The 23,664-nt window shown below is 35.6% G+C and overlaps 1 protein-coding gene across 1 annotated transcript in view; it reads right to left on the reverse strand.

Moving 5' to 3' along the window:
• Window positions 1-282: 282 nt before the first annotated feature.
• The window catches only part of Znf654 (zinc finger protein 654), a 64,562-nt gene continuing 41,180 nt past the window's right edge, over window positions 283-23,664 (reverse strand). The window contains exons 4-9 of the mRNA XM_075951790.1: window positions 12,257-12,392; window positions 9,716-9,918; window positions 9,024-9,163; window positions 6,377-6,518; window positions 2,958-5,262; window positions 283-2,126 (exon numbers count right to left, since the gene is read on the reverse strand). Of these exons, the coding sequence (XP_075807905.1) occupies window positions 2,119-2,126; window positions 2,958-5,262; window positions 6,377-6,518; window positions 9,024-9,163; window positions 9,716-9,918; window positions 12,257-12,392 (2,934 nt within the window). The 3' untranslated portion in view covers window positions 283-2,118. The remainder of the gene's footprint in view (window positions 2,127-2,957; window positions 5,263-6,376; window positions 6,519-9,023; window positions 9,164-9,715; window positions 9,919-12,256; window positions 12,393-23,664) is intronic.

Below are 23,664 nucleotides of genomic sequence, written 5' to 3' on the forward strand. Positions count from 1 at the left end.
TGACATTTTGATTTGATTAAATATGAACCATTTATATCTATAATGAAAAATTTCTCCTAGCAACACAAGAGAAAACCTTTAAATTAAGCTTAAAGTCAAAATAGCAGATGGAATTTAAGACATCTTCACACAAACTTCAAATTTCATGAAAATAACATTTTATGTATTTATATTTATCAGTGGTTATAGTTTGTAAAAAGTAAAGAAATGGTAAAATGTTATTAAGTGGAAAATGTACAAAGCAGAAATTATGTTTAAAAAAAACTTCATTGTGCAAATGAACCAGTTTCCAAACAATTTTTATTACAAGATATACTTTTAAGATGAACTAAAAGTCAATTACATTTTTTTTAGTGTCAGAAAATATGGAAAACAGTTTGAGTTGAATTTAATGGATTTAGAACTTTTGAGTTGTACTTATCTATTTTCTGCATGTAAATGCCACAGCCTAATGTAGGCTATATAACAAAACTAAAACAAACTTAAATCTGATTGGAATGGACTAAAGACCATCATTGCATAGTTGCAAATGCCCATGGTAAATAATAAAATACAGAACTTTAAAAAAAAATCCTCTGGTATAGCATTCCTGGAAAAAAAATTTTTAACGTATGGATGCCACTCTAAAAGTAATGTCTCATTTTTATAACCTCATTCAAGTAGCCATAATGTTCCTACAATCTGTAGTATGTGTGATGAGATTGTCTGATTTATATAAAACCATGCTGGAGTAACTGGAACACACTCAGTTGTCAGTGATATAAAGTATGTCTAAAGAATTCACCTGTTTGTATTCTCTTTATCGCACTTCTGAGTAATATAGGAGTAGGTGATAGGTGTAAAATATCTAGAGGATTTTTTTAACCTGTAAAACATTTGTTTTAATAATTTAATAAGTTAAAATCTTTCTTAGGAAAATTAATGGTCACCAAAGACAATAATGCATTAATATATCTTATGTGTTCCTGTTGTGCAAATTTTGGTGTAAATACTTTCTTAAGTACAAAAATTATTTTGCAGGCCAAATTCATCACTGTTGAAGAAAGTACATTAGTATGGCTTACTTTGGAATTAATTCTCCTAACTCAATAAAGTAAACTCTTCATCTGATTCTTAACAGACATACTTTTAAGCCAATTGTTTTCATAGGATCATACTTAGATAACTCACACTAATGTCTAAAGGACTTTACTATGAATCATCAAGCAATGTCCTAAGACTATGTACAGATAGAAATACCCAGTGTGCTTTTACCATTATTCACATTCAAGAATTTTCAATTCAGTGTTTTCCTTCAATTGTCTACCATGCGATGGACTTAGATTCTTGCATCCTCCCAAAGAAACTGACACTTTTCTTACTTTTCTACTTAACACTGCTGCATTTTAAACATATCGAACTGACTTTACAGAAGTGGTATGCTCAATGTTCTGATCAAGAGCTCTGTTTTTGTTTGGATTTTTATTTTTCAATTGTGGCATGCCATTCACTCAACTCTGACCTGCCTACTTAGTCATTTGAAAACAAGTTACAATCTTTAGTAGATAGCATGGTGATAAATCAAGCTTCACTTCTATGTATCAGCTTCTAAATTATATCACAAACTAAAAAGCAATGAATGGTTCTTTAAAATATGCTTGACCAGAGGGAAGACATAATGAATATGCATGACAAGAAAACAAATCAAATCCCATTTTCAGAATGTTTAACATCGTTTATTGTAAACCAGCTCCCCCTCCACCTTATTATAATGAATCAACTTTTTCCTTTTCTTCAGTAAGGCCATAGCTGGTTTTTATTTCTGACTAGTTACCCAAATGTGTTTTCACATAAGCAAAACTGAACATGCTGCTATTAATCACCATAAACTTTTAAAAAGTGTGGTTTCATGGATAACTGGTACTTTGGGAATTTTATAACCCTTTTGGAGTCTTAGCCGGCACATCTCCTCTGCAAGTTCATTCCAGAAAATGTGCTTTGTCTTTCTTTAGTAATCCGAGACCACTCTAAAATTAAGGCCATCAGGGAAATAGCAAACTGGATGATGCATTTTCTTGTAGTGTTTTTGTTTGTTTGTTTTACACTACAGCATGATCAAAAGATCTTTCTGAGACATTATCAGGCACCTGTAAAATAAAACATGTGTTAATGCAAGTTTTATGGATTATAGTAGAAAAGCAATGCTTATATTTCTGCTATCCATGTGTGCATGTGTTTTGTGGTGTAAATGTATGTGTATGCATGCCTGTGTGTGAGCACATGTGTACAGGTACATGTGGAGACTGGAGGCTGATGTTGGGTTATCTTTCTTGATCATTTTCTACCTTATTTAAGCAGGTTCTCTCACTGGAATCCAAAGCTCACAGATTCTGCTAGTCTAGCTAGCCAGCTTGCTTGGTGATCTTAGCTGAGCCTCCTACATGTTAGAATTAGAGGCAAGGCATTAGGCCAGCCCAGCATTTACATGGGTGCTAACAATCGTAAGTCTAGTCCTCAGCACTGCAAACCAAGTATTTTATCTGCTGAGCCATCTCCCCAGGCTCTTATATTTATGACACCAATTTAATTTCACTTGCTTCCTATTCTACCATGCTGATGAAATTTACTGTCTCTATTATATGAAACTTAGAATGAAGAAAAGCCACTAGTAGTAGAAAGAGTACAGAATAGTAAGAAAAGCAGGAGAAAAGAGCGAAAAATCTTGAATCTCAGCTTCCAAGGTTCACAAGCCTATGCAAACTACCTGTGAGATTGTTGCTTAATCTAAAACAAGGATATTAATTTCATAAAATCATACTGGTTGTGGACTGAAAGGAAATATGTGAAATAGTGCTTTATCATCTGGGCTACATAGATGTTAGATGTTTATGGTCCTAGCAGTACAAAGATACATTTTGGCTACATTGATCATGTCTTTCTATCTCTATAGATAGAGCTACTGAAAAGAGAAGACTTACTTTCATCATCTGAATCAAATCCAAAGAGTGTCTGACATTTCTTTTGTGCAAGGTGAGCCTCAAGTGCTTCTGCATTACAGTAGGTGGTCAGGCATTTGCCACATCGTAATCTTTCCACTGGTTTTTTACATATGTTATCTTGATCAGAACAGGCATCTACTCGATCAGTCAGAAATTTTCTGCGTTTTGGCATACTAAGGTATCGTTCATCAAGGTAACTGGGAGGCAAAGGTCTAACGTATGGCTTTGTTAAAATTAAGCCATATGAAGTATGTTCACTTGAAAGATTTGGTTTAGATGGTGCCTGAGATAGTGACAGGGCACTGTGTTCTTGTGATACAACATTGGTTAAAACAGAACCATTTTCTGTCCTGTTTCTGTTTATATCTGATTTCAGAGAAGGATCTGACGCAACTAACAGTGTTTGCTCTATTTCACTGTGTCCATTGACTAAGTCACTGGTACTATGACTATTTTCAGGATTTGGCTCTATGGCAGGCATCTTTTGGTCTATCAAGCTTATATTTGAAACAGTATCATCAGAATGTTCATTTCCATTCTGAAATAAATTGTCTGTTTTCTTTTCCATAGTGTCTATATATGTCTTTGGTTCTGTAGAATCTTTCCTTGATTTACTAGTAGAAACTGGCTGATAAACCGTTTGGTTCTCATCACTAGAAGAAGGGTCTATTTCCTGATGATTAAGAACTGCTTCACTCAGTTGTACAGATGATTCTGGTGTTTTGCTTAAGTAATGCTGGGCTTCATGTTCATATAACAGAGGAAGATCTTCAAAAAGCTCATGGCATTCTGGAAAACTACACTGAGCTTGAAATATCCGGTGACTTTTTGTATGCTGGGCAAGCTGGAATGGCAGCTTAAATGACTCATTACAATTAAAATGCAAACAAAAGTACACATTTGGATAGCTGTGTCTATTAAGGTGATCTATAAAATGTTGAGAATCTTCAAACTGCCTTTGGCAAAATTTGCATTTTCCTTTGCTCCACTTCATTACTGTTTGCCGCACATTTAAATCAGTTGGATGTACAGTCCTTGCATGCATATTTAGAAATCCAATTCTTTTAAATATCCTTACACAGCCAATAGCAGGGCACTTGAAATTACCTTCTTGGTCTGTAGCATATACATCTTTTGGATGGCAAACAGTTCCATTGATTTTATGAAGTACTGATGTTTCTTGATTCAGGTCATAATCATCTTCACAATCATCTTCATTCTCTTCCTCTTCATAGTCATCATCACATTGAGGTAAAGACTCTGAGATATTATTGAAAGAAGTGTCTGGTTTGCCATTTTCAATAGCATTCTCTGCTATACCAATAGGAATTTTAATAAATTCAGTCATGTGTTCACGGATGACCTCTTTGTTTCCATCAGTGGAAGCAGTCAATGTCTCTATTTCCAAACCCTTAGTATTTGAATTCCCATTTTCAAAAGAAATGGAAGTTTTAGAACAATCTATTTCTTCCAGAGTGATGACTTCTGGATCATCCTGTTGTGCTGTAGCAATCTGTTGCCTCTGGATCTTCTTAACATGGTTTTTTAAATGCTTCTGCATAAGTCCTCTGTTCCTAAATTTTCTACCACAGATCACACATGAAAAACTGCCTTTTTTCTGATGAGCCTGAGCATGTCTTACAATGTGGCCACCAAGGAATTCCTTGTTACATAACATGCACCGATGCCTTGGGACACTGTGATCCACTTTGGAAGTATTAAGAGCACTGAGGCTTCTCTTTGCATTAACATGGCCTTTAGACGGCACTCCAGACACATCATCAAGATCCGTCTCTCCAGTGCTCTGATCAGTGAGTGTGTCAAGCCCTTCATCCACACTCTGCTGTTCCACTGTCTTTTTTAGACTACCTGCAGAATTTTCCAGTGTATTTTCATTCAGAAGTCTCACTGCTGTTTTATCACGCAGTAATGCCACACAGTTTTTCTTAATCATTACAAAGTTCCAAAACTCAGGATCAAAAAATAATCCTTTTTTCAAAATTGGAAGTAATTCAAAACGAACACGATTTTGAACAGTACTTGTACCTTCACTATACTCTTCATCAGGACGTCTGTAAAGCTCTTCAACAGTGTGGTAGGCCTCTACGGAACGCTCAAGAAAAAATACTGACAGAGCACAAACCCTGACGATTTCTAGATCATTTGGCAAAAAATGTGCGATGGTCTTATAAATAAGACATTTAGTTTCAGGATCATCATGAAGATCAAGCTGAAGGGCACAACCACATATTTCAACACAAATTTGTAAGCCTTCTTCTTCAACCTAGAAAAACAAAAATAGTTCTACTAAATATAACTTAAAAATCATTATGCAAACGGCTTTCATGTTTAAATACAACTCCAAAAGGAAAGCTTTATGAAAGTGTTCCGAAGTATGGGAAAGATTCCTAGTGTACATCTCTTCAATAATTATGTTTTTACCCTTATGTAGCACATATCTTTTATTAAATGGTAATAACCTGATAGGGTTTTATATTTAATTTTCAAGAGTGACAAGACCAATAACCACAATATAAAATACTTACAAACTTTATTTAGAATTTCTTTCAATTCTGGGCTCATTTGGAGGATCATTCTCATTCTCTGACAGAAAGGTCAATGCATACTATTTCAAATAGATGCCGAGAAGTAATTAAATTATTTTTTAATACCTGCGCAAATTTTGTCATTCTAAATAGTACTTAAATATTGGTATATTATTGTTATTATTATACAGACTAGGCAATTTCTTCATATTTATACAAATATGAAAGGGGCATCATACAAATCTAATAAAGTAGAATAATAAGCCTACTAGAAATTGTATGAAAATAAGTCAACCTTTACTTCTGCTAATGATAATTATATTAGCTTTCACTACAGAATATTTTGTTGATCTACTGCAGTCAAGTTTATTCCTGTAATGGTTAAAATAATGAATACTTATTTGAATAGGATAAGAAATCACAATGTATTTATGTTATAAGGTATCTGTGTATGTTGCATGTCATACTGCCTACATATGGTTATGGATTAAAGGAAAGAGTAACCATTTGTAAATCTTCTTAGTCTCTTATATTCTGGTAATTCCACTTAACTACATACAGATTTACCATCAACTAAGATTTTTCTGAGACAGTTAAGGGGTATTATCAGATCATTTGTAAATTAATGTTCAAAACCAGAACTTATTATGGTAAAAATGATAAATTTGCTTAAGTCGTAAGAAAAGCATTTCATATGGAAGCAATTGTTGTCAAATTAAGTAACAATAAACTGGCTTTCCCCTCTTTATTTCATGTACCATGCTGAATGTTTGAAGCTGGATAGAAAGATTGTGGCATACAGAGAATGCAGCCTTAAAATCTAAAAACTAAAAGGATAAATATCATATGTACCTCATCTTTAATGATTTTCATGAAAGGAAATATGACTCTCACATTAGTTGCTGTTCTTAAAAGTTGGTAACATTGATCTACAAACACTTGTTTTGAAGGATTAGATTTAAGCTGTAGTTTACTCCATATGAAAATCAACTCCCTGCAAATGAGAAAAAGACATACATCAAAAAATAGTTTATTCAAGGATAGACATTAGTTCCTTTCCCCGATTCTAGACGGTCCTATTTAGAATATACGTCAAGTAGTTATAAAAGTGCAAGCTACATGTCCTACCTTTGAGATTAACAGACGTTAAAAGAGAAAAATAAAAAATTATAATTTTGAATTGATAGTAATGATTTCCAACAAAAGGCTGGCATGCCTAAGAAATATATAGTATTGAGTCAATACAGTTCTAATTTTAATGTACTAATACTGATGTTATAACTTTAAAACACACACTTTGACCTTTAGTGTACCACTGTCAGAACACCAGCCAAGAATGGAGTCTTGTGACCTCAGTTTCTTCAAAAACATAGAATTGTTCTGGGAATGTCTTTTTGTGTCCCTCCCATGTGTAGTGAATAGGAATGAGTTTACTTCGGATTAATTGGCTACTGTTATTTGCTTATATGCTTCTATGGAAAAACATGTTTTTGACACGTGTGACTTGCCCCTGTGATTGTAATCTTATTCATGTGACTCTTCTTAACCCTCAGAGTATAAAATGTCGGATGTTCTGAATAAAACTAGGGGTTGCTTGAGGCTTTAGCCCAACTCATTTATTGGATTCATTCTCCCAGGTTCCAGTGCCAACTAGAGCAATAATTCTGCTAAAATACTAAAAGTAATTTTAAAATTTAAGCATATTCTAGTATGAAATTGTATCCTTTAGATCATCTTTAGATTATGTACTTTTCTGCAATATTTTTGAACAGACAAACTATAGAGCACTTAAAACATTTCACAGAAATGATTTTCTAATACATGGCCAAGGATGAACAAAAGACAAATAGGCAGGAGAATCTGAGGTAAAGGCAATGTATAATATTTAACTCATATTAGCATTCTTTAAAATCTGCCCTAATAGTTATACAAAGCACTGTGATTTGAAACTACTGAACTAGTTGGTGGAGAGTTTCCCTGTTTTCAAATGTTATTTACTGTGTATGTCTTGTGAGCACAGAACATGCAAGCAGACTTGGGCTCACCAAGCACAGGCCCTCCTACACAAGAGGGCGTTATCCTGTAAGTAAGACCACGTAAATGTTAATTCCACTAGAAAAAAATGTAACAAATCTGGTATCAAAAAGTTCTTTGGGTCAAAACAGAATAACAAACATTTTTCAGTTAAAAATTCATTACTCCATTATTCTGTATTATGAATTTTTAAAAATGACTACTACTACTCTAGGAAGAAGTAACATTGTGTTTGCTACTCAGAGATTTTGGTTTCAAATCTCCTGAAGCACCAACCTGTGAGATGTTGGATGGGCTTGTTTGTGAATCATATTTCCCAGCTACTAATGCATGTAAATCTCCTCAGTAACAATGTATGATGAAGATAATAACTGATGTTTAAAAAAATAAAAATATCCAATGTCCACTTACCTTTATTATTTAAAGACATCCCTAGTGAACTGCCTGGTATGTATTGAAGTTTCATAGTTACTAGCTTCCTACATACATTCAATATAACCTTCAAGATACCAAGAAATAACATTTGTTCAATAAATTTGTATTAGCTGATAATCTGGAGTATTTCATTTTATTTTTATTCTGTTACTATTGTTTCACAGATGCCAAGCAACTAACTATTCTATAATTAAGCTATTGCCTCATCCAGATAATCTGGCAACTTTATATTCCTAAATGGTGAAACTTCTTGAGGAATTTAGTAAGATAAAAGTGTATACATGAAATGAGATTAAAGATGATGGTAAACATTTTAAATAAAGTGTTTTAATAAAATGAGATTAAAAAAGAAAGCATGGAGATTAATTTGAATTATATTTAAAAGTATACATGGCTTAACTCTGCAACAGATTTTTAAGACAAAATGATAGCTAGAAACCAGAAAAAAAAAGAAAGAAAAAGATAAATGATCCATTTAGTATTTTGCAAAAGAACTTATTACAAATATATACATAGTTATTTCCCAATTTATTCCAATAATAACATTCATTGAACACAAAAGATTTGGTTTTTAATTCTTAGGTGATAAAAGTTTAATTTCCCTTCTGTCTTTATAAAATCAGGAGAGGGGTGGTCAGACTTGGTAAACAAAATTCCTGCCCTTGCCCCCCCCCCCCCCCAAGCCCCGAAATGGGCCTGGAGAGATGGTTTGGTGGTTAAGAGCTTGTACTGCTGTTGTAGACAACTCTAATTTAGTTCCTAGCACCCATGGTTCATGGCTCACAAACACTAGTCAACTCCAGCTCCAGAAGATATGATGCCATCTTCTGGTCTCCAAGGGCATCTGCACTCACATGTACATGCCCATATACATACAAACACAGTTGAAAAAATAATAAAACTAAACCTTTTTATTTTAAATTGTTAAATACTTTCATACAACCATAAGGAAAATATTAGTGAAAACTCCACTAATCAATCCTTCTGTTCATCATTTCCTCATTTCATCTTCTGCATGAGAAACACTTACCATATGTAGTACATGTCCCCGTTCTGGAGCTGTGGAATAAGAAAGGATTCACAGAGTTGCAAGGCTAGCAAAGTCTTTCCTTCCTTTTCAGTGTTACAGATGATATCAATCCCACTCTTGCAGTCAGTTTTCAATAAATGCTATAAGAAGAAAAGAAGAATCAGTTCCTGCCGTTAACAATGTATAAACATCTAGTTGCAAGTACTGGTAGATTTCTAGTTTCTTTTAGAATTATACACTCTAGCAATGTCATGGCCTCACATGGTCTAGTTTCTTTTAGAATTATACACTCTAGCAATGTCATGGCCTCACATGGTCTAGCACATGTGTTTCACAGCACTTGTAATGTCATCAATGCCTATGGGTAAGATTCAGATTAGGAAATAATTCCTTCTTTTATTGTGAAAAGCAAAATAAACAAGCATTTAGCTTCTTAGCACTTTAAGAGGAAAAACATGTTTCTTAGTTTCTGTCTGTATCATACCAAATGTTTAGTAAGTATATTGTATTAATTCAATCTGTTATTATCAGATTCTGACTAATTCACATGAGCTTGAAGAATGGTCACCAGAGAAGACATTTAGATAATGTGATCTCTAAATCTTCGGTATTACCGCACATGAAATGCAATAACAATGGGCTTTTGTTTTAATTTAGTAAGGTCAATAAAATGTAATAGGGAAAAAGGATACCTCCCGGAACAGCTGATCTTCTACAGGTGACATAAACAGACAGGTGAAGAGTGCTTGATGGAAGTACAAGTCTTTACCGATTTCTGGGTGATTTATACAAGATTTAATAAGAGCCATTGCTTCAGGGATGCGTTCACAGGCTATTAGGTATCTGGCACGCAGTTCAAAGAACAGTGGATTTTCAGAACTTAAGTATTTGTTCACTATATTAAAAAAGAAAACATTATTACTCTTAGAAAGTATTCAGACTTTCTTGTTTAAAACTTTACAACTAAAACATCCTATCTAATTAATTGTTTAAGTAACATGTTCCATAGTAAAACTTTTTTTGAATAGTCACTTAATAAAGCTGTTAAAATGAGAATAAAACATCAAAGAAACACTAATTGATTTCTTCTTAGTCTAAAAAAGGGGGTAAAAACAGAATTAAAACTGTATAAAGGGGGAAAATCAAATGTCCTTTTAGTTCATCAATACATTAGAATGTTTAAGTGTAAAATACTCCTCCAGCCTAAGATTACACTCTTTATTCTTATATCCCCATATTCTCATTATAAAAGATTGAATGCTAAATTAGTACATTAAAACCACATTAAATCAGATTAACTGTACAGAAATGTAAGCTAAGTTAAAGAAAAATCTAATTCATGAATAATTAAATATTAAATAAAATTAGTGCAAAGTTGTACCAAAGAGGTCTATTAATGTGTTCACGTATCCCCAAGGATAACTACTAACTTATGTTTACTTTCATTTTACAAATACAAACACACTTAACTGTATAAGCTATTTAAGCCTAACAACAACCTTAGGACAAGTACTATGCTATTCATTTTAGAGATTAAATGACTTTTCCAATGACAAAGAAATTGTAAGTGGCAGAGAATGAAGTGGAACCATATTTTGTGATTTTTAAATCTAAACATTTCACAGTTATTTAAGTTTCATCAAAAGCTACTAAAGTGTTTATGGACTATATTTTATTTTGACTTAAATATTTTACTTATACTTCAGTTTAAAATGTATAAGTAAATGCTGACTTGGAATTAATGCAAAAATAAATTAGTGTCTGAAATTCACCACAAGGATTACATCCAAAAGAGGAGTCATCTATATCAATGAGGTGGTAGTGAACCTTTGCCCAAAGTATTGAATGCTAGTTAGTTATAAAAGGAATGTTTATTATTTTAATGTGATTCCCACCTGAAGACCCATCAGCCTTCACACCAGCTAACCACAGGTCTAGCGCTTCCTCATAGAAGCCTAAAAGCTCCCTTAAAAGCCTAATAAACTTTCTTCTCTCCTGCACTCTTCAAAAGAATATATAAAAAATATTGTTTTATATGTATTGTACTCAGGTTAAAAAACTAGTAAATGGAGATTATACTCAGATTAACAAACATGTAACAGCAAGTTCCTTTCCCTTCTGCTTTCTAGCATTTGTGGTTTCTTCTTGCTATCCTCTATCTTCTCTGGCCTCATTTCCTAGTTTATTTTCATTATGCCCCTTATCTTTTCTATATTTTACTTTTTATATGTTTCCTCAATAAGCAAGCCTTTCTCGCCAGTTCCAACTGTCTCCCGCTGATTTTCTCTAAGTGCTTGCCAAGATCCAAACATCAAGCAGCAGCTTCCCTTGCTCCCCTTGGGTTCTTCACACTTAGCATTAAGCCCAGCATTATTGTCCCTTCACCACACACTCCACCTCATAATCTGGTACAAATATCCCAACATGTTCATTACATGTTGGTGTAAACTGTTCCCAAGTTGGAGACCTTGTCTGTTCTCTTGGGCTTTCTTATAACTGTACTTCATAAACTCCATGATTTCAAAATATTTTCTACATTTTTGTGCTTATGCACTATGGTTTATTCATACATCTTAAGTTTTGGTGATCCAACGTATCTTAGAACTCACATTTTAATACTATGGGAAACTAAAGAATTAACAAGTAGGAGTAGAGAAGTGAACCTCCTCCTTCACTTCAAAGTAAGAAACTTTGGCTCACAAGAGTCCACTGTGGATCTGTATGGCTAAGAAGGATGTAAGTAATGAGAGGATAAGACAAAATTTTATTAGTTTAGGAAATACTATCCTATTTGAAATTTAATTGATTCATTCATTCATCATGTGATCATTCAACCAATATGTGTCAGTATTAAGTAATTGCTGTGCACTGGGTACTTGACTAAACTATAGAATAAGATACAAGAATCTGTTACCATAGTAACAGGGATAATAAATTCAGAGTTCTAAGCTTTACAAAAGAACTCCTATGCAATGAAAACTCTGCATACTATTTTTATGAAAGAAAGTTTAGGGTTTGGGCTTTAAGCAACAACAACAGTAAAAAGCATTCCTAGTTAAACAGATTTAAAAAATGTAACTATAGGGATAAGAACAAACAACCTGTATTACCCAGTAAATATGTCAACAGTCTTAGTACCATTACTAGAACGAAATGTAACAAAGCTGGTGTCAAGAAGCACTTTGGGCCAAGTTAGAAAAGAAATGGTTTTGGTTTTGACTCTCCTCAAGTACCTATCTCCTGAGATGCCGGTTGGGCTTTAAGAATAGCTTGCAACACTGGATCCTCCCATGGGCCACCATCTCTAATGATTCGAGTCACCAGTTCCAGATTCACATTTCCATATCTGCGGAGGTGATTCTGGCATTCCTACGAGAGAAAAGTCATTTTGGCTTTGTGAATTTAAAGGGGTTAAAAACTACTTGATTATCATTGTCCATAAATTGGCTGATGGCCACATGACAGCTACTGAATTATAAGAGAAAATAGCACCATTGTAAACTAAGTAGGGTGGCAAAACTCGATTAGTAACAAAGAGGCTTAATGCCAAAGGTTACACAGATAAACATAATAAGTCCTAGAAAACTCCCGTTAAAAGAGGGATAAAATGTAATAAAAGGGGAAAACTTACAGGTGAATCACTTGTAGTGAAAGAGCCAGGTTGCAAAAAGCTGAAAATTAAATGCTGTTAAACTTACATATGGATTCAGAAAGTCCCTGCTAACAAAGGCAGGCAAGAGCCTAAGGGGAGGTGCTCAGAATGTACACTCTATGCACAGCAAACACAGGTCCCTTGCTCTGACCTGAACTAATGCCAAATCTTCCATTTCCCTTTGTTTGGAATTAGCAGATGAATAAACAACAGGCTGAGGAAAGAAATCAAACCTGTAATACGAGCAGTTCACATCAGGTTTTAGATAAAGGTAAGTTAATAAAATGTGTAGTATTAAGTACTCTCTATCTTCTATATTTTTCTAAAGGGGTGAACAAGGGTCTCCTTAGGATATATACATTCATGTTGTAATAGGAGCGGCGGGGCTGCGTCCCCGGCACCCGGCCGCCCACATGGCTAGCTTATACCCCAAAATAACACACAAACTGTACTCATTTAAACACTGTTTGGCCCATTTTTATCTAGCCTCTTCTAGGCTAATTCTCACACCTGGACTAGCCCATTTCTAATATTCTATGTAGCACCGCTAGGTGCGCTTACCGGGAGATTCTAGCCTACGTCCATCCTGGGTCGGAGCTTCATCGCGTGTGCCTCAGAGAGCAGAGCTATCCCCGTGTCTGCCCAGGAGAGGGGAGCATGGCGTCTCTCTTGGAGGCATCTGCTCCGGAGAGGAGAGCTGTCGAGTCTGAGCTCACTTCCTCTTCCTCCCAGCATTCTGTTCTGTTTACTCCTCCCACCTATGTTTTAACCTATGAGGGCCAAGCAGTTTCTTTATTGCTTAACCAATGAAATCAACGGATTGATATATGACACTCCCACATCACATTCATTTATTTATTTATTTTTAATTGATGTGCACTGGTGTTTTGCTGTGGTGTCGAGTCCCCTGGAACTGCAATTACAGACACTTGTGAGCTGCCATGTTGGTGCTGGGAATTGAACTCGGGTCCTCTGGAAGAGCAGTCAATGCTCTTAACCACTGAGCCATCTCTCCAGCCCCTATCTTCTGTATTTTTTAGATATGCACAATGCTTTTAAATATCTTTCAACATATTGTGAAATCTTTAAAGGAGATTAATTTGGTTTACTTAATCTTACTGAGTTTGATGCACTGTCTTTAAATATAGATCCTTTTTTCTTTACTTGTTCTGTTCTTTCTGGATATTAAAAGCTGTTCAGGAAACTTAGAATTTTGAAAAATGGACTAAAACAGTAAATTTACTTTTAAAAATTAAGCTGAGCTTGAACCTTTAAGAAAAAAAAAAATGACAATCCAGGCAGCAGTCTATGAATACAGTTGAATACTATCTGCACAGAAATTAAAGCACAACTGCAAGAAGTTTGTTCTGTACTTACAAACTACCTCAGGCAGATGCCTTAGCATTAAATAAATATTGCTTCCGTATATTTTTAAAAGGTGTTAAAATTTAATAACAAGGGCTGGAGAGATGGCTCAGTTGTTAAGAACACCGCCTGCTCTTCCAAAGGTCCTGAGTTCAATTCCCAGCAACCACATGGTGGCTCACAACCATCTGTAATGAAGTCTGTGCCCTCTTCTGGCCTTCGGGCAGAGTACTGAGAATACTGTATACAAAATATATAAATCTTTAAAATTTATTAACAAATTCATGGTGACAGATACTTTTTTGTATTAAACTATCATGTTTTATATTATTTGAATATTACATTTTAAGCTAAACATTATTAAAAGCTAAAAGTACTATTTTCACTTTCTGGTAAGGAAAAAGGAGGTTTTATTTATTTTATTAAAGAACAAGATGGGAAAAACTGAAAAACAAAAGTTTCAGTTGGGGTAACCCTGTTCTTTGGGCTCAATCTGTTTAGGCTGCTGGGCTCAATCCATCCTCCCACCTCAGGCTTCCAGGTAGTAGGAACTAGGAGGGCACCACACTATAGAACTCAAAGATTTTAAGTTTTGGTTTGTTTGGTATTTTTTATAACAAAAAAATGTATATCATCAAGTAGGTCAAAAGATAATTAAGTTCAGACATTAGGAAATAAGTTAACTCCTAAATGTTACTTAAGGGTGTTCCCAAATTAATACAAGTAAAAAAGAAAATACTAGAGCCAGCAAATTAGTGAACCTCACTGTGCTCTATCAATTCATCTGTCTACTAAAATAACCCCCTATTTCATAAGATTGTTGTGAGGATTAAATAATACTATACAGTACGGAAGGGTTCTTGGGATATTATCTCATACACAGTAAGCACTCACTATAGCTTTCATTTCTTACAGCATTTTATCACTTTGAAAAAAAGTGTGTGTACATGTGTAAAATATATTTTAGCATACCTACTTGCCTGAGCATTAAAAACAATGCATTTTCTCATCAGCATGTTAGAACATTTATTATTAAGAGCTATGTCAAGGGAGGTGGAGTTTGTGTAATGGCAGATGAGTGAATTACCAGCCATAATGTCAACTATGCTGAGGTATTTAGAACTGGACTGAAGTCTGTTAGTGTATATGTCAGTTTCCTAAGAAACAAGGGAGAGTTTAGCTTAAACCCTATAAAAACAAAAGTTTCAAAGCCCCCTATTTAGAGCACTGAAAGTTCTTCAGAAAAAGCTGTAACAATCTTTATATATCTTACACCTATCACCCCCAAGAAAATTTAAGTAGCTGTAGTTCTGTGGGGTGTGTGTGTGTGTAAGGGATGAGGAAACTCTGTTTCCGAGACTTCTCCCAAACTCTTATGCCAAACAAAGCCATCTCAGCTTCTGTTCTGAATAGGATTACAGTACTTTTGTAAACAAATTCAAAGAGTTTTATAGACACATGCAGACTTTAAAATGACAACCCGTTTAGGATGGAAAAAATAAATCTTACTTCAGAACATTAATCCCATTTTACAATCAATTCTGAAGGAAAAGTTCATCCTGTAAGATACTTTTTAAACTACCCATCCTCATCTAATTGTATGGTCTATCAGTGTTATTTTCCTGGTATATTTGTGTGTATGTTTGTGTTTGTATGTTTGTATCAGTGTGCTACATTCTGGAGAGCATTGCTATGGTATAAACAAAGATGAAACATTACAGTGTAGTGTAAGTTTCAAAAGACAGAATGAAAGAGAATAAATAAATCTAATAGTTCCCTTCTTTAAGTAGTACTAACGGTGTTTTGCATGATATTTAATCCAACACATCCAGAGTTGCTAAGAAAGCACGTACAGCACCATAGAATTGTTTTCTCCCCTAAAGCAGGATATATTTTTATATATACCTCATTTCAGAAATAACACATGGATGTATAAACACCCTCCTCTACCTTAAACTATTTACTATTACTACTTAATGCAGCAGGCTTATTATAATTCTTTAGATATTTTCTTTCAATCTTGTGCCTTTGCCAGGTATAGGAAGAAAATACAACTCTTCACTTTTCTTTGAGAATCGATTGTAAAATGGGATTAATGTTGTTCTGAAGTAAGATTTTTTTTTCCATCCTAAAGTCCACATGTGTGTAGAAAACTGTATTTCAGTGTTTGGGTCTGTTTACAAACTGGTTTGACCCCTTCATCAACTTATAATTAAAGATGTAAGGCCCACCTGCATCTTCTTCTCCATTCCTTGTCTACAATAAATTCCAATCTCACATTGTATTTTCCTGTGCCTTTTTCTCATATCATTACTCAACAAATTCCACAATGCTACCTAAAACTAACCTATTAAGTCAAATAATTAATTGATGTATTATCTTTCACATTTCCACTTTTTTTGTTAATATTTATTTATCATGTATACAATGTTCTGTCTGTATGCCTGCAGGCCAGAAGAGGGCACCAGACACCATTACAGATGGTTGTGAGCCACCATGTGGTTGCTGGGAATTGAACTCAGGACCTTTGGAAGAGCAGGCAATGCTCTTAACCACTGAGCCATCTCTCCAGCCCCTCACATTTCCACTTTTAAGAAGTCTTTACTTTCTACTTCAATCCAAAATGATGTAATTATTATCTTTTCAGTATTAAAAATCTATTCTAATCTACTCTTAATTATCATATTAAGAAGAGAGTCTTGAGTGTTAGTATCTTACTTTTTAAAGATAATTAGGAGTATATTCAAGTCTGGGGCAATGACTCAACGGGCTACAGCACTTGCTATGTAAATAACAGGACCTGGGTCTGAATCCCAAGCACTGCCATAAAAAAATCTGGCATATACTGATGAATATCTTGCATATCACCATAGAACCTTCATCTGGCGATGGATGGAGATAGAGACAGAGACCCACATTGGAGCACTGGACTGAGCTCCCAAGGTCCAAATGAGGAGCGGAAGGAGGGAGAACATGAGCAAAGAAGTCGGGACCACGAGGGGTGCACCCACCCACTGAGACAGTGGGGCTGATCTATTGGGAGCTCACCAAGGCCAGCTGGACTGGGACTGAAAAAGCATGGGATAAAACCGGACTCTCTAAACAAGGCGGACAATGAGGGCTGATGAGAAGCCAAGGACAATGGTACTATGAGGGCGTAAGTCATAAACAATGCCACACCAGTTTGGAATTATGATTAATAGGGTGGTATTTATTTAAAGGGGGAAAAACTTACAGATCACTGTCAGCCCTCTGCGCAACCAGGAAGGGAGTCTAGTCGCCAGCGGAGCAGGAAATAAAGAGATAGAGGGGAGGGAAGTGGCCGCTTTTTTTCGCCAGCGGAGCAGGAAGTAAAGAGAGAGAGGAGAGAGAAGTGGCAGCTTTTTAAAGGGAGAGAGACCACGCCCCAATGGGCTGGTATCTCAGCAGCTATAGGTTGGAGGAGCGGGAGGACCTCCTGCAACACCTCCCCCTTTTGTTTAAATAAGAGAGTTCTAAACCTACTATGAAATTATATACAATAAGTACAAATATCCTATTCTTACTAGCTTAGGTCTTGTATAATAAATAACTTGGCCAAGTCATGAGAGAAAGTAACTACATTTATATAGTCTTCAACCCCATCAAAGATCTGAGAAGGGAAATAATGTTACCTGGGTAATTAGGAAGTTCAGTAAAACAACTTCCAAAACATGCAACAAATCCCAGAGACAACTAGCTACCTGGGCAATCACCCAAAGTCACGTTAGCAGCATTGAAGCAACCAACTTTGGCTAAGGCCTAACATAACTGACATACCATTTTCAAAGGCAAGCAACTTTTCAAAACTATCTTACCCTGTCTTGGCAGGAGATGACAGTCCTGTTTTATCCATTGATGCACGCTCTGTATCTTTGTCAGTGGTTGAGGTATGGGCATTTCTTTGCCCAAAGGCCAGTTCTGCCAAATAGAAAGGCTCCAGGTGGAGTGTCTTTGGTGCTCAACATTCTCTCGGGAATAGAGTGGTGTTGCCAGGAGCAATTGTGTCTCACTACCACAAAACTCTGAGTTAGATTAAAGGCCATTTTCTACAGCTCTTTGAAGAAGTTGAAGATTATCTATCTATACTGAGTATAATCTCTATATATCTAAGGAACCTGATTAGTCTAATTATAAATGACAAACTTAGATGACTATTAATCTATATAATTCTCAATATCTATCTAACTTAAAGACTAAGAAAATAAACGGCTGTGAAACAAATGAGGACAATGACCTCCAAATATAAACAATGTACAAATATACATTGCAGTAGGTAAATATATATAATACACAAATATTATATAAGTATCTTAATCAGAGGTAGAAATGTACACTGCAATATGGTAAATATATACAATATATATATATATATATCAATACAATATATGTCAATACATAAAAAATGTTTTAAACAGAGGTAGAAACATGCATGCATACAATAGTCAATATAATTTAACTTTGTATCAATATACAAGAATCTATACCAATATATTTGTCTAAAAACAGTAACTCACAATTACAAATCTATTATCCCATCATTCCCTCTTTTTTTTTTCAAAATGATCCCTGAGCTTATAAAATTCCTCCCCCAAACCTCAATCGTATACTAATTATAATCAACCCCTAAATGATGCCCCTAAATCCAAGGGCAAACTTTACTGGGAGAGGGGACGTCGTCCTCTAGAATTACTTCCAGCTGTCATGGGGGCGACATTCTTTCTGGGGGATCCTGTGAAAGTAAAATGATGGTTAAATTTCAAGATCAATGTTTTTTAAAATTGCCAATAGTCTCTGAATATTTTGTGCAGGTCTGGCCAAAATGTTGTATAAGATGTGCACCATTTCAGCTAACCAAGTTGGAACTGTCTTGTGCAGCTGGTACCCAAAGCAGGTCTTGTAGTAGTGCTATCAGTATCATGACGTCATATCAACCAGGTAGAGTTGTTGTTGTGGGGCCCCATCTTCTTCCTGGAAACTTCAAATGTCACTTCAGGAAAAACTCATTGTTCATTGGGAAAAACTTAAACATTAATCATATATATATATATATATATATATATATATATATTCACTGAAAGGCATCATAGATATATTCAATGAAAAGTATGATAGATATGAAGAAAAGCAAAGATGTTTTCTAAACTCATATTTCTTTCTGTCCCATATCATGGCTCTTGACATGAGACAGAAACTCCAGAAACTCTGGGTTTTTCTCTTACTAACAGGCTTGGAATTGGAGAGGGACTGAGCCAGAGTCCAACTTCAAAACCAGCTTTATAAATTTAGAAATATGGTTTAATATATTTTACTTACACAACTCATTCAGTTTTCTTGATATTTCCTATTGGGCAGGTATTTTTCCATCTGTCAGTATCCAAACATCCAGGTTCCCTTGAATTTTTCAAAGATGAGTGTTTTCCTGTGCAGATAAGAACAGAACCCTGACCCCATTTTATATTTTTCTTACCACCTGTATGAATATCATCATTGTGGATGAGTTGTCATTTCTCCTTTCCAAGAGTTTTCTCCTCTTCAAATCGAAACTTTATTAATTTTGATGGTATCCACAATTTTTTTTCTCCTGTGGAAACAAGAGCAAAACCCCTTCCCCAACGTAGCACATCTCCTGGCTTCCACTGAGAGGTCAGCACATCTTTGAAATAAATCGGTTGATTTAGTTCAGCAGACTTTTCCATTATCCAATGTCTTTCTGCTGCTGTCGTTCCTTTCTCATTAGCGTTAAGAAAATTCAAGGTTAATAAAGCATTATGTAATCTATTTCTGGGGGAATTTTCAGTCCCTTTCTGTTTGTTCAGCATATCCTTTATAGTACGATTTGATCTTTCTATAACTGCCTGACCTGTAGGATTATTTGGTATACCTGTAATGTGTTTTATATTATAATAATCAAAAAAGCGTTTCATTTTCTTAGATACATATGCTGGACCATTGTCTGTCTTTATTTGTGCAGGTATACCCATGATGGCCATAACTTCCAATAAATGTGTGATTACTGAATCCGCCTTTTCTGAGCTCAGGGCAGTAGCCCATTTAAAACCTGAATATGTGTCTATGGTATGGTGTACATATTTTAATTTACCAAATTCCATAAAGTGGAACACATCCATCTGCCAGATTTCATTTCTCTTAGTGCCCTTTGGGTTACTCCCTGCAGGCAACGGTGTTTGATTATAGAAAGAACGAGTAGGACATCTCTTTATAATGTCCTTAACTTGTTGCCAAGTAATGGAAAATTCTTTCTTTAGGCCTTTACTATTGACATGATGCTTCTTATGAAATTCTGAGGCCTGCAACACACTTCCAATCAATAATTGATCAATCTCAACATTGCCTTGGGCTAGAGGACCAGGCAGACCTGTATGGGACTGGATGTGTGTTATGTACATCGGACTAAGCCTGTTCCTGATTATGTCTTGTACCTGGATGAACAATGAAGTCAACTCTGTGTCATCTGGTATAAATTCGGCGCTTTCAATATGCAAGATAACTCTTTCTGCATATTGTGAATCTGTAACTATATTAAGAGGTTCTTTAAAATCCCTTAGCACCATAAGAATGGCATATAATTCTGCCTTCTGGACAGAATTATAAGGGCTTTGTTCCACCTTACTCAATTCATCTGACTTGTAACCTGCTTTCCCTGATTTATTTGCATCAGTATAGAACGTACGGGCTCCAGTTATTGGAGCATCACGTACAATTCTAGAAGAATCCAAGAAGTTCTTTTTATGAGGTTAAGACTACCACTTTTGGGATAGTTGCTATTAATTTCTCCCCAAAAATTAGCACAAGCTATTTGCCACGGTTCATTGTCTTCCCATAACTTTTTTATTTCTTCATTAGTAAAAGGCACTATAATTTCTGCTGGGTCTATACCTGCTAGTTGACGAAGTCTCAGCTTACCTTTTATAATTAATTCAGAGACTTTTTCCACATAAGTTTTTAATTTTTTACTTGGTTTATTAAGTATAAATATCCACTCTAAAATAATATCTTCCCTCTGCATTAGAATCCCTGTAGGAGAAATTCTGGAGGCAATATGACTAGGATGCAGCTAAGATTTGGGTTCATCCTATCCACATGTGCCTCCTGTAATTTTTCCTCAATCATTGTCAGTTCCTTTTCTGCTCCAGCTGTCAGTTTTCTTGGACTATTCAAATCTTTATCACCATCTAAGGTTTTGTTTAAATGAACTATTAGATCAGGTGTTATCCCAACAGCTGGTCATAGACTGGAAATGTCTCCTAACAATCTTTGGAAGTCATTAAGAGTCTTTAAGCGGTCTCTCCTAATTTGTGCCTTTTGCGTTTTAATTTTCTCTAACCCTATTCTGTAACCTAGGTAATTAATAGAATTTCCTCTTTGAATCTTTTCAGGGGCAATTTGTAATCCCCACCTAGGCAAGACTTTCTTTACTTCTTCAAACATCCTTTCTAAATTATCTTTATTTGAATCAGATAACAAGATGTCATCCATGTAATGATAAGTTATGGACTTGGGGAATTGTTTACGAATTATTTCCAATGGCTTACTTACAAAATATTGGCACAATGTAGGACTATTGAGCATACCCTGTGGGAGGACAGTCCACTGATATCTCTTATTAGGCTGAGAATTATTATAAGTAGGCACTGTGAAGGCAAATTTTTCTCTATCCTTTTCTTGTAATGGTATAGTGAAAAAACAATCTTTCAAATCAATAACTATAAGAGGCCATCCTTTTGGTAACAGAGAAGGCAAAGGAATTCCAGATTGTAGTGGGCCCATAGGTTGATTTACGTTGTTGACAGCTCTTACATCTGTCACTATTCTCCATTTACCAGATTTCTTTTTTACAACAAACACAGGAGAATTCCAAGGGCTGGTTGATTCTTCAATATGGTCAGCATCTAGTTGCTCTTGCACCAGCTGTTCCAATGCCTGTAGTTTATCTTCAGCTAGAGGCCACTGTTTGATCCATATTGGCTTCTCAGTTAGCCATTTTAAAGGTAGGGCTGTTGGTACCTCTAAAGGTTTGGTATTTGCTATATGTTCTTGTACAGCCTGAATGGCTGGTGACCTTTTTCCATAATACCTCATCATATCCTTCCCAGAATTATGAGTTCCTGTAACTACAGGAATGTTAATCTGGGTATTCCATTGCTGTAGCAAGTCACGGCCCCATAAATTTATGGCAATATTGGCTATATATGGCCTTAGTCTTCCTATTTGCCCTTCGGGCCCTATGCATTCAACCCATCTTGTGCTTTGTTTTACACGAGATAGGGTTCCAATTCCCAGGAACTGAACATCTACCTCTTGAAGAGGCCAATTCGGATGCCAAGATTCTGGGGTAATGATACTTACATCCGCACTTCTGTCTAATAAGCCTTCAATAAAAGTGCCATTTATACAGACTCTTACCTTTGGTGTTTGATCATTAATAGAAGTCTGCCAAAATATATGTTTACTCTGTCCTACTGGGTTTTTTTGACTCATCCTCCACATGTAATTCATCATTTAGACCAGTATTACTTTTTACAGCAGAAATTGGAGCTTTTAATTTTCTTGCTGAGGCACGTTCTCCACTGTGACTGGGAATGACTGGGCCACTGTTGGCTTGGGGGCCTGCGAGAGGCCCCTCAAGGAGCTTCCCGACGGTATCGGGTTGCCTTGTTTGTCTGTTGTTGACCTGCATTCGTTGGACCAATGTCGGCCTATACCGCATCTCCTACATATACCTGAAGGCCTAGGTCTCCTATTTTTGTCATTCCCAGCGGAGATATTATTCCTAGAAATTCTGTGCCTGCAATCCCTTTTCAGATGTCCTAATTTACCACAATTAAAACACCTGGCAGTTTGATGTCTCCTCATTGCTGTGGAAATCGCTTCTCCTACCCAAGATTCATCGTTATAGCTAAACGTCTCAACATTCATCGTATGCTGAATCCATTCATCTATAGGTGCTGGTCTAGACTTTAAAGGCCCAATTATCTTTTTGCATTCTATGTTTGCATTCTCAAAAGCTAGAGATTCAAGAAGTATTTGTCTAGCTTCTGGGTCTGTTACCCCTATGTCCAGATCCTTAATTAATCTTTGCAAAAAGTCAATAAAGGGTTCTCTCTGTCCCTGCCTAATTCTGGTATATGATTCAACCCTTTTTGCTGAATCTTGTATCCTATTCCAAGCATTTAAAGCTGCTTGGTGACATAGACACAGTACTTCATCGTCATAAAGAGCTTGGACCTGTGGATCAGCATATTCTCTTGTACCAAGAATTTGATCTTGGGAAACCGCGACACCTTTTGCTCTTCCTTGCTGTTCCATACGTTTGGATTCTTCTCTGAAATAAATTCCAAACATCAAGGAAGGTCCATTATCTAAAACTGCAGACACTAACTGATGGAAATCATGGGGGGTAGCTCTAGCATTAGAAGCCCAAGTCCTTATCATTTCCTTTACATATGCAGAGTGCAAGCCAAAATTAACAATAGCTTGCTTAATTTCTTTTAGATCATTCATTGCTATTGGCGTCCATCTAGCTTCTCTGACTCCCTTTGAGCCTTTAGAAGTTGACGCTTTGTCAGAATTAAGTATAGGGTA

The sequence above is a fragment of the Microtus pennsylvanicus genome, chromosome 1 (assembly GCF_037038515.1).
Source record: "Microtus pennsylvanicus isolate mMicPen1 chromosome 1, mMicPen1.hap1, whole genome shotgun sequence".
In the NCBI taxonomy this organism is placed as follows: Eukaryota; Metazoa; Chordata; class Mammalia; order Rodentia; family Cricetidae; genus Microtus; species Microtus pennsylvanicus.